The following is a 12107-nucleotide window of genomic DNA, read 5'->3' as shown; positions in this document are numbered from 1 at the left end:
AAGCTCCCACCCCTACGACGATCAAACAGACTCTGCTCTATGCAGAAAAACACAGGAGAAGCTGAGGAACTCTGGGTTTATTTTTTACCTATGTTTACAATGAGAACTTCAAGACCTCTAAGGTAAGAGATTCTCTGAGGATCCTGGTGGAGTGACAGTCCTTAGTCAACCCTAGCCTTTTCATTCGCTGCTTTCATCTGGTTCAAGTCATGGATCTCACTTTGTGGCAGTACCAGTTTCGAATCATCATGCTAGGAGACTCCACCGTGGGCAAATCATCCATGTTGAAGCGCTACACTGAGGATCTGTTTCTGGAGTGCATCAACCAAACAGTCGGAGTGGACTTCTATGTACATTTCCTAGAGGTGGAACCTGGGGTGAGGGTCAAACTGCAGTTCTGGGATACAGCTGGTCAAGAGAGGTTTAGGTAAGTCCCAATTTTTTAAAGTTCTGCCATGAATTGAACAAACTATTCTCCAGGTCGTGCACTTAAGGTCAGGGGTGCCAACGACCTGCAGAGTTTAGCTCAAATTTGCCCCAACAATTATTTGTTATTTTTATTATTTTAAAAACTTGATTAGCCGGTTCATGTGTGTTTATTTGTGGTTGAAGCTAAACTCTGCAAGACAGTGGCCCTCCAGTAGCAGTTTTGGACACCCCTGCTTAAGCTGAATAATTCACACAGGACTATTTTTTCCCTCCCAGTAATTTCTGTACATTTAGTCATAAGTTCAGTGTCTAAAAACAGTTTAAAGAAGTTGCTGTAGCAAACTAACCTGTAATGCACACTGGTGAGGAATATAGTGGGCTTGATTTCATCATGACATTGGAAGTCTTCCAGCCATCTTCAGCGGTTATGATCGGGGTGGAAGCATTCTCATGGTTGGCCTATTGAGAAAGACCTAGCTGAAATGTTTTTCCTCATTGCATGTGCTTTTATGTGATGCATGCCATGAGCTGGCCTCAACAGGAAATGCTGGGCTTGTTCTGATATGATACTGCATGCTCATTCCTGGTCTATGAGAAACTCCCAACTTTCTGCTGGTATTTAAAAACTCCGCCTCTCACATAAACCCCGCCCAATAACAAGTATGAACAGGCAAAGATTAAAGAAACAGATGAGCTAGACAGAAGCTCCCACCCCTACGACGATCAAACAGACTCTGCTCTATGCAGAAAAACACAGTAGAAGCTGAGGAACTCTGGGTTTATTTTTTACCTATGTTTACAATGAGAACTTCAAGACCTCTAAGGTAAGAGATTCTCTGAGGATCCTGGTGGAGTGACAGTCCTTAGTCAACCCTAGCCTTTTCATTCGCTGCTTTCATCTGGTTCAAGTCATGGATCTCACTTTGTGGCAGTACCAGTTTCGAATCATCATGCTAGGAGACTCCACCGTGGGCAAATCATCCATGTTGAAGCGCTACACTGAGGATCTGTTTCTGGAGTGCATCAACCAAACAGTCGGAGTGGACTTCTATGTACATTTCCTAGAGGTGGAACCTGGGGTGAGGGTCAAACTGCAGTTCTGGGATACAGCTGGTCAAGAGAGGTTTAGGTAAGTCCCAATTTTTTAAAGTTCTGCCATGAATTGAACAAACTATTCTCCAGGTCGTGCACTTAAGGTCAGGGGTGCCAACGACCTGCAGAGTTTAGCTCAAATTTGCCCCAACAATTATTTGTTATTTTTATTATTTTAAAAACTTGATTAGCCGGTTCATGTGTGTTTATTTGTGGTTGAAGCTAAACTCTGCAAGACAGTGGCCCTCCAGTAGCAGTTTTGGACACCCCTGCTTAAGCTGAATAATTCACACAGGACTATTTTTTCCCTCCCAGTAATTTCTGTACATTTAGTCATAAGTTCAGTGTCTAAAAACAGTTTAAAGAAGTTGCCTTGCTTGTGCAAAAAAGGATTGTGAAACATATTACTCATCACAGCAACAAGTATTCTCATGATACTTTCAGGAAGTATTATGTCAGTCTACACTAAAGATGGATTCACTGCCAGGCCGGGCTCCACATCTTCTTAGAGCTGGAGTTGGGCCTGTTTTCTGGTATGCATAGCTGACTTCAAACAGGCAGATCACCCAAAAAGGAAAATGGTCATCATTTACTCAACCTCATGTCATTCCAAAGTCTCGTGGGTGGCAAGCCTTGTGACAAGGTGAAGGGGGCAATTAAAATACATTATTTATTTGATAATAAACATTGCTAAAACAGTGGTTTATTCGTATTACTACACTCTTGAAAATAAAAGTTCCAAAAAAGTGTTTTTTCCAGCATAAAATCGATAGAATCGATTGGGTTCCCCAATGGACCTTTCAGTGAGCAGTTCTTAAAAGAACTGCTTTCTAGGTGTGAAGAACATTTTAATCATCTAAAGAATATTTTTCTTCTATAGAACCTTTTGTGCAATGGAAATGTTCCATGGATGTTAAAGGTTCTTCATGGAACCAGAGATGCCAATAAAGACCCATTATTTTTAAGAGTTTACGAATGGAAGAAATTGCAATGCACAATAAGGTGGAACAAGTCCTGCCTTATGAATAAAATAGCCAATTGCCAACTGGTAAAGTCATTGCATCACTGCATCAGTGGGGGATGATAGGAAATTTGATGATAAGAAATAACATTTATGCAACAGTTATTGCTGATTTTATGTTATTTAAATGTGAGTTTGACAAGCTGCTTTTCCAATTTCAGTATTTCCTCATTCAAGGAAATAAGAGTTGGTTTTGCATGCCTGAAATAGCTCCCCGGAGGCGTTGCAAATATGGCTGTGTTAACTGACTTTCCTTTTAAAGGATTTCAGAATTATACAGATTGCAGAGGTCTGGAAAAACTAACCCTAAAACTATGGTACATTTGCAGGTCTGTGACTCGCTCCTACTACCGTAACTCAGTCGGAGGTCTTCTGGTGTTCGATCTGGGCAACCGCAAATCTTTCGAAAACGTGCAGCAGTGGTATGCAGAGGTGTGTGAACGTGTGCAACCCTACACTGTGCTCTTTGTACTGGTGGGACACAAAAGTGACCGGGTCCAAGCTGGAGAGCGAGCCGTGGACCGAACTGAGGCAGAAAAGCTTGCAAGCCAATTGGGAGCGCCGTACATCGAGGCCTCATCAAAAACAGGTCACAATGTGAAAGAGGCCTTTGAACTCTTGACCCGGAGGGTTTATCAGGGCATAAAAAGTGGAGAGATCCAGTTGCGTGAGGAGTGGGATGGAGTCAAGAGCTCAGCACCTAGAGCCCAAACACTCCAGAAGATACAAAACAATGAAGCCGCTGAGAAAAACAAGAGCTGTGCTTGTTAACTTACAATATGTGGTTCTCGCAAATTTTGTGTAGACCTTCAAATAGGATGGATGTGTTTGACATTGCCAAATACACATAAAAGCAAATGTAAAGGTCTTTCAGATTGTAGGTATATACAGTAGTCAACATTGGAAGTGGATCAAAAAAGTTCATCAAAACTGTACTAAGACAAGAACGGTTTTAGGACAACTTTGATTAAAGGTTTTGATCCGCTTTAAATGTTGACTAGTGTATTAGAATTTGTGCTTATCTGCAAGATATCAGCATTTGTGAACCACACTGAAACTCATGATTAACATCATATATACATGCATATGTACATTTAATTTCCAATTGTTTGTTCGTATTTCTGGGATCAACATTGGATAAAGGTGTCTTTATTAGTGTGGCAACAGTGTTACTGCATCAGTTAAAGATTTTACCTGCTATTCATCATATTATGTCATATTATTAAGGCCACGTATTTCCATAAGTATGGATGTATTTTTGCTGATACAGACATTCTGGAGGTATTTAAGAGTTAAACTATTCACTAATATATACATACAGGTGCATCTCAATAAATTAGAATGTCGTGGAAAAGTTCATTTCTTTCAGTAATTAAAACTCAAATTGTGAAACTTGTGTATTAAATAAATTCAATGCACACAGACTGAAGTAGTTTAAGTCTTTGGTTCTTTTAATTGTGATGATTTTGGCTCACATTTAACAAAAACCCACCAATTCACTATCTCAACAAATTAGAATACTTCATAACACCAATAAAAAAAAACATTTTTAGTGAATTGTTGGCCTTCTGGAAAGTATGTTAATTTACTGTACATGTGCACAATAAGGTGGAACAAGTCCTGCCTTATGAATAAAATAGCCAATTGCCAACTGGTAAAGTCATTGCATCACTGCATCAGTGGGGGATGATAGGAAATTTGATGATAAGAAATAACATTTATGCAACAGTTATTGCTGATTTTATGTTATTTAAATGTGAGTTTGACAAGCTGCTTTTCCAATTTCAGTATTTCCTCATTCAAGGAAATAAGAGTTGGTTTTGCATGCCTGAAATAGCTCCCCGGAGGCGTTGCAAATATGGCTGTGTTAACTGACTTTCCTTTTAAAGGATTTCAGAATTATACAGATTGCAGAGGTCTGGAAAAACTAACCCTAAAACTATGGTACATTTGCAGGTCTGTGACTCGCTCCTACTACCGTAACTCAGTCGGAGGTCTTCTGGTGTTCGATCTGGGCAACCGCAAATCTTTCGAAAACGTGCAGCAGTGGTATGCAGAGGTGTGTGAACGTGTGCAACCCTACACTGTGCTCTTTGTACTGGTGGGACACAAAAGTGACCGGGTCCAAGCTGGAGAGCGAGCCGTGGACCGAACTGAGGCAGAAAAGCTTGCAAGCCAATTGGGAGCGCCGTACATCGAGGCCTCATCAAAAACAGGTCACAATGTGAAAGAGGCCTTTGAACTCTTGACCCGGAGGGTTTATCAGGGCATAAAAAGTGGAGAGATCCAGTTGCGTGAGGAGTGGGATGGAGTCAAGAGCTCAGCACCTAGAGCCCAAACACTCCAGAAGATACAAAACAATGAAGCCGCTGAGAAAAACAAGAGCTGTGCTTGTTAACTTACAATATGTGGTTCTCGCAAATTTTGTGTAGACCTTCAAATAGGATGGATGTGTCTGACATTGCCAAATACACATAAAAGCAAATGTAAAGGTCTTTCAGATTGTAGGTATATACAGTAGTCAACATTGGAAGTGGATCAAAAAAGTTAATCAAAACTGTACTAAGACAAGAACGGTTTTAGGACAACTTTGATTAAAGGTTTTGATCCGCTTTAAATGTTGACTAGTGTATTAGAATTTGTGCTTATCTGCAAGATATCAGCATTTGTGAACCACACTGAAACTCATGATTAACATCATATATACATGCATATGTACATTTAATTTCCAATTGTTTGTTCGTATTTCTGGGATCAACATTGGATAAAGGTGTCTTTATTAGTGTGGCAACAGTGTTACTGCATCAGTTAAAGATTTTACCTGCTATTCATCATATTATGTCATATTATTAAGGCCACGTATTTCCATAAGTATGGATGTATTTTTGCTGATACAGACATTCTGGAGGTATTTAAGAGTTAAACTATTCACTAATATATACATACAGGTGCATCTCAATAAATTAGAATGTCGTGGAAAAGTTCATTTCTTTCAGTAATTAAAACTCAAATTGTGAAACTTGTGTATTAAATAAATTCAATGCACACAGACTGAAGTAGTTTAAGTCTTTGGTTCTTTTAATTGTGATGATTTTGGCTCACATTTAACAAAAACCCACCAATTCACTATCTCAACAAATTAGAATACTTCATAACACCAATAAAAAAAAACATTTTTAGTGAATTGTTGGCCTTCTGGAAAGTATGTTAATTTACTGTACATGTGCTTACCCTCCTTGTGAAGGGTGTCAATGATTGTCTTCTGGACAACTGTCAGATCAGCAGTCTTCCCCATGATTATGTAGCCTAGTGAACCAAACTGAGAGACCATTGTGAAGGCTCAGGAAACCTTTGCAGGTGTTTTGAGTTGATTAGCTGATTGGCATGTCACCATATTCTAATTTGTTGAGATAGTGAATTGGTGGGTTTTTGTTAAATGTGAGCTAAAATCATCACAATTAAAAGAACCAAAGACTTAAACTACTTTAGTCTGTGTGCATTGAATTTATTTAATACACGAGTTTCACAATTTGAGTTGAATTACTGAAATAAATGAACTTTTCCACAACATTCAAATTTATTGAGATGCACCTGAACATGGATGCATTGCTGAAACAGTTTATGTTAGTTGTAATTTATGAAATGATGTCCCACAAAATCTGAGTGAGTTCAGTCTGAATAAATCACAATTAGTTGTTTTTTATTCATGAAAAACAAGAGACTGTAAAACACTGTGATACATGGCAAAAAACAGTTTATACTCAGTTCAACTCCACAGAAATGTTCAAATCTGCCCACAAATCCACATCAGAAAGGGTTTATGCACCATTTCCCATATATCACACATATATAACTCCCACTAATCAATTAACCATTCTGCATTATGTCACTAGTTCCAATGCAATGAATTAAATGGGGAAGTGGTATTTATTTCTCTGGTAAAAATGACTGTTTACCTTTAGAAAGTCACACACTAAAGATGTCCTCTATAGTACTAAATATTACTTAAGTGATAAATTCTATAACACCAAACACTATGAACAAAATCAGATACATGGTGATTGTAATTGTGCATAGCTATTAATGCCAGCTGAGCAAACGTTGTGTGACTGCATGGCGGGTCAGCTATACACGAAATATGAATGAAAATGCGGTTTGTGGGAGAAACAATAAACAACTGATGTTTTTCACAGAAATCCATGAGATTCTATAATATAATAAACCCCCGTACAGCACCAAGTCAGAGACCAAGGTGCCAAAATAAAATGTTCACATGGTGGTTTTAACACAAAGTGAACTGTACAGACAATTTACGTCACTTCCTATGCACCTTTTGAATGCGAAGTCAACAGAACTGTACTGTAAATAGTACAACGCATTCTGCCTCTCTGATTAACATAACATATATAGGTTCAATCCCTCTCCACTTCCAAAACCTGCAGAAAAAAAATGTTTATTGGTGCTTCCGATCTTGCTACTTTTTGGTTGTTTTGCGGATCAATGCCATTCTCTGAAAGAACAGAAAAAGATATTTAGGTATGCAAGTCATATGTGTTTTTCATCATATCAGTTCAAGTGCATAAGAACGATAGCTTACCTGTTTGTGAGCTTCTGTGGTGCAAGCCTTCTTATACGGTCGGATCTCATCTGAACCAAAACCAGGAATCCACATGTTCCACTGTCGTTCTGTGATGCAATATTGGATTAGGGACTATATTACCTTATATTATTCTTTAGAATGGTAATAAAACAAAGTGTAAAAACAAAGTTCAATGTAAGCAGCATAAAAAAAATTTGTGTATTTATTTAAATTCATAAAAAGGCACTCAAACCACTTGGAACTGTCTATACAAGAGCCTCACCCAGGTGTAGCTGGACATCTTTCACCTCAAGAGTGTTTGACTTCCTGTGTCGGGCAAGTTGGCACGCCGCCGTCACCACACTCTCAATGAAGTCATCGGCAATCTGCAAGAGCATCTGAAGGGAAAGGGAAATGACTCCGATCAACAGACAGCAGCATAGTGACACTACTTTGGGGTTGGTAAGATTTTTACTATTTTCTCTTTTAAATCTCTTTTACTCACCCAAGGCTGCATTTATTTGATGGAGTAATATTGTGAAATTATTTAAAATAACTGTTTTCTGTTTTAATACATTTTATAAGGCAATTTATTCCTGTGATGACAAAGGTTTAGAAATGTTTCTAATATGCTGATTGCTGCACAAGAAACATTCATTATCAATGTTATAAACATATGTTTAACTTGCTATTTTTGTGGTAACCATGATACACATTTTTAAGATTCTTCAAAGAACAGAAGGTTCAAAAGAACAGTATTTACTGGAAACAGGATTTTTTTGACATTATATATATGTCCTTACTGTTACTTTTAACCTAATGCATCCTTGCTGAATAAAAGTATTAAAATTATAAATATATGTAATAATGTTTACATTTTAATATTCAAAATGGATAACTAGGGAACCATATAAACAATCTACTGACTAGTTTATTAGATTTTTATTTTTTTTGGTTTTCACACTTCTATTTTAGCAGTGGATGTAAAGGGATGCTTCTTATTTTTAAATACTTTTTTTTATTATAATTATAATTCGCTTCCTAAAGATTGAGAAGTCATTTAGGCCAGTGTTTCCCAACCTTTTTTTAGTCGTGGCACCCTTTGGAAATTTTTAACAAACTTGTGGCACCCTACAAAATTAATTTTGTCACAATATTTGAATTTCTAACTTCGATATGATAATTTGAAAAGTATAGATATTCCGTACAACAGGGAAGAATTGCAGAATATAATGTCATACAGATATTTTTAATATTATAAAAAAAATTTGTCCATCAATGGTGGCAATCAGTGGGCTAATTTCTAATGAAGAGACCGATTTATAAGACAGATTTGAATGTAGGCTTTTATACATATGTAAACATTATTTAATTACCATTATAACTAGCTATCTCACAAATTTTGGCTCACTCAGTGTTTTTTTTAATTTACAGTGGGGTCATTTTGTTGCAGTAGCACGAGATAGCTTGATTTCAAACTTTGAACTGAATAAAAAATGACAAGTAAGCAGTCAGTAATAAAATAAGAAGAAATAAAGAAATTAATAATGATAGCACAAATAAAAAAATAACGACAGGCCTTCGAATTAAATAAATAGCTTTTTAGTTTTTCAGGTAGGTCTAACAGTAGGGTTAAGATATGTAACTTATTATTTTTTTTTTTTACCAATTATCCAAATAATGTTTAGTCCTAGAAAGCTATTATTATCAGAACATGTGAGCATAACATAGCGGTTAGCAGATCAATGAATGAGAGGGCAGCGTTACCAGAGTTGCCCATTTATCACACCATGTTACAGCACAGTAGGGGTATTGCAGACAGAAACAATACTGTACTACATCGATGTTTCCTGTCGGCTCAATTTTTGAGTGGACTTTGCTGTTCCAATTCGCATGAACGGTATACGAGTGGAGCGACTGAGCGGAGCGCACACGCATAGAGCGGGATAATACGCGGAGCGTCACACCACGTGAAAGTGAAACCTGAGCGGTGAACTAATTTTCGGCAGCAGAAATTTCGGTGCATCTCTAATTATTGGCGACATCAGAAATGGATATTATATAATAGATGCTTTTTTAAAAATATAAAAAAATTTATTTTTTTTTACACGGCACCCCGGTTGGGAAACACTGATTTACGCAACTCTTGTCACCTTGTCAAGACCCTTGTCTTGTCAAATGTCTTTGCTGTTACTTTTGACCAAATTAATGCATCCTTGCTGAATAAAATAATAATAATAATAATATAAAATAATGTTATAAGCACTGAGCTGTCAAAAATGGATAACTAGGGAACAATATCAACTGACTAATTTACACTTTTTTCACATATTATTCACATTTTAATGTGGATGTAAGGGGATGTTTCTTATTTTAAAATACAACTATTACTATAAATTCCTTCATTAAGACAGAGTAGTTGTTTAGGCAACCCACAGACTTGTCATTTATGAAAATACATACTTGTGTGCATCACTAACAGCAAGGGTAATACCTACCTCCTCCACATCTTCATCGAGTTGCTCATTAGGGTCAATTTCTCTCACAAGATCCTGCAGTTTCTTCTTACTAAGCACCTGTTTGGAGGATATTAGATCATACATGTTATGTGGAATACAAATAGAGGCAAAGTCTAAAACATTTGAATTGCTTGGGGTCTCACCTGAGTGCCTTCAGGGCTAAGTCTCCCTGCAGGTCCAGGGGTGCCTGGAACTTTCCCGGGGGCAACTGTGCTGTTGGCCATGTTGGTGGAGATGGGTGGTGTTGAAGAGGCTTCTGCTTTCACAACGGTTAAGAAGTTAGAGCGACTAGTCTGTGGTGGGTACTGGGTCATACTATGCTAGTCAAGAGTTATCTGTCAGGAGCCTCTTCAAAGCCAGAGTGCGGTCTGTTCAGCTGCAAAAAAAGGTATTAAGACATATTAAATACTTTGAGCTTAGGGTGTATTCACACCAGGAAAGTCCGCAAGTTCACTTGCTTTGGTCCGGACCAAATACAAATGTTGATTTTTTTTTGTTTGGTGCGGTTCGCTTTCACACTGCCCTTTTTTGCAAGTGGACCAGAAATAGTAAACAAAACCACACGTGTGCTAAAGTCATCCATTCACTGGACAGAAATTCTCAAGCAGGGAAAAACAGGAAGTGCAAAAACAGGCTAATCGTGGAGATCTTTCGTAGTGCAATTTTTATTATTTTACTGAATTGGTGTTAGATACTAACGCAAAGTGAAGAAACTTATGAGCATCATATGAGACAATGTCATACGATGTTGTAATTATGACTTGCCGAAAATAAAATCCATATATATATATATATAAGCAGTGTTGGGGAAAGTTACTTTTAAAAGTAATGCATTACAATATTGCGTTACTCCCTAAAAAAGTAACTAATTACGTTACTTAGTAAATATATATAATACTTAAAGCATATCACAATGTTAGTTTAAACATTTAATCTATATAAATATGCGCTATTAGGCGCATATCCATGCTGAGAATGGAAGCTGAAGCGCGCTTCAGGACATCAGTGGAAACAAATTAAATATGCCGTAATTTTTATTCATAAAGGTAAGAATAATACATCGTTCGGAACTGTAAAGGGTCTATTTTTATTTGTGTGCACTCACAATAATCAAGAAAACTTTGTGCTATTGTAAAATAAAGAAAACGAATAGGATGCGCTTGCCATCTCGGGAGCGCTTCACAAAAATTAACCGAAACTCAGCAAATATTTTCCTTACAGACATGATGAATATATCTATAGAAAACTTTAAATGACTACAAAACGAAATAATTCAAATCCAAAACAAATACTCTTGTTATTATGTAATCCGTAAAGATGAATTTCTTTCTAAAGGCGCGTCCAATGATGAGATGGCGAGTCAGGATCATCAACTTCATTGCGACACTGACTCACAAAACACTAGTTTATTAGTAAATAATTCAAATATCTCCTTACTATTTTCCCCCAACATAGTCATGGTCATTTTTGCGGCAAGCTTTAGCCTATAGCGCGCTCATGTCACGTTGCGTGTGTTTTTAAGCATTGTGGTTTAAAACAAGTGATTTAAGCCATTGAAGCGCAAATAACAGCACTATATGCGCGAGCTAGCTGTCTGTCTGTTTCTGAGCGTGATTTCTGCAATTGGGTCGGATCGAGGTCGGGTCATATTCACACCTAAAACGAACCGTACCAGAGTTCGTTTGGAAGCGGACCGAGACCACCTCTTCAGCTGGGTCTCGGCGCGATTGCTTTGACAGCTGCCAAAAAGGTCCGCACCAAGAGGGGAAACGAACTTGAGTCCGATTCAATCGAACCAAACAAGACAGGTGTGAATACACCCTTAAATACATTGTTTTTACGTACCCCAAAAAAGACCTTCTAGAGTCACTCAATGCAGCGCTCACTAGGAAAAACATCACAGAACTGTCATCTGCTCTACAGGCTAACGACTTTAGCTTTTTAGCTTCACTGATGTTTTCTGAGATTATCTACTTGAACTACTTGGGCAAATGCGCATGTAATACTGATATTTAAAAAATGTAATAATGCAAACGAACAATTAAATCATGTTTTTGTGGTTGCTAGAATTCTTCACCAGATCAACTTCAGCTTAGCATATTAGCAGCTAGCAAGTAAACATTTGTGCCATCTCGTTATGCTTTTCCTTTTGTTTTATATAATCATGTTAGACGGTGAATTAGTGTAGTACCTGATCCAAATAATTCTGTATTATCTACCCATCTTCGACGTTTATGAGCTGGAAATATTCAAAAGGCAATTTAAGTTGATGTTGTTATTCCTTCTACAGGCGCCTCTTCTGGCGAACGGAGCTCTGCGGAATTATCGCGAGATCTCAGAGAATGGGTTTTACAAAATGAAAGCCCAGCTGTCTATTTCAAATTAGCGTTTTGTAATAAAAGAATGTTTTTAGTTTAATGCGTTACGTTATATGGGGGACAATAATTTTCATTCTTCTCTCAGTTTG

General features: G+C 37.5%; 3 protein-coding genes across 4 annotated transcripts; 2 read left to right on the top strand and 1 right to left on the bottom strand.

The window, feature by feature from the left end:
• The first annotated feature begins 782 nt into the window (after positions 1 to 782).
• LOC107588502 (ras-related protein Rab-39B-like) lies at positions 783 to 3356 on the top strand. 2 transcript variants are annotated; one of them, XM_016276627.1, is made up of 3 exons: positions 783 to 1253; positions 1339 to 1558; positions 2872 to 3356. In XM_016276627.1, the coding sequence occupies exons 2-3, from the start codon at positions 1341 to 1343 to the stop codon at positions 3311 to 3313; spliced, it is 660 nt and encodes a 219-aa protein (XP_016132113.1). In that variant the 5' UTR covers positions 783 to 1253; positions 1339 to 1340; the 3' UTR covers positions 3314 to 3356. The 2 variants fall into 2 exon arrangements, with proteins under 2 accessions (XP_016132113.1, XP_016132114.1); XM_016276628.1 differs by having other exon boundaries at positions 1173 to 1253; positions 1362 to 1558.
• Positions 3357 to 4400: 1044 nt separating this feature from the next.
• On the top strand, positions 4401 to 5488 carry LOC107588518 (ras-related protein Rab-39A-like). The gene is made up of 2 exons (XM_016276642.1): positions 4401 to 4408; positions 4499 to 5488. Exons 1-2 carry the CDS (start codon positions 4401 to 4403, stop codon positions 4938 to 4940), a joined length of 450 nt encoding a protein of 149 aa, XP_016132128.1. The 3' UTR covers positions 4941 to 5488.
• Positions 5489 to 6143: 655 nt separating this feature from the next.
• LOC107588503 (transcription initiation factor TFIID subunit 12-like) lies at positions 6144 to 11982 on the bottom strand. Its single transcript, XM_016276629.1, has 6 exons — positions 11832 to 11982; positions 9784 to 10016; positions 9620 to 9697; positions 7405 to 7519; positions 7140 to 7228; positions 6144 to 7052 (listed from the first exon to the last, which is right to left on the bottom strand). Exons 2-6 carry the CDS (start codon positions 9952 to 9954, stop codon positions 7017 to 7019), a joined length of 489 nt encoding a protein of 162 aa, XP_016132115.1. The 5' UTR covers positions 9955 to 10016; positions 11832 to 11982; the 3' UTR covers positions 6144 to 7016.
• Positions 11983 to 12107: the final 125 nt, after the last annotated feature.

Source organism: Sinocyclocheilus grahami, unplaced genomic scaffold (genome assembly GCF_001515645.1).
Source record: "Sinocyclocheilus grahami isolate Dianchi unplaced genomic scaffold, SAMN03320097.WGS_v1.1 scaffold104.1, whole genome shotgun sequence".
Lineage (NCBI taxonomy): Eukaryota > Metazoa > Chordata > Actinopteri > Cypriniformes > Cyprinidae > Sinocyclocheilus > Sinocyclocheilus grahami.
The sequence above is the reverse complement of the archived record's forward strand: the minus strand, read 5'-3'. Positions and strand labels throughout refer to the sequence as shown.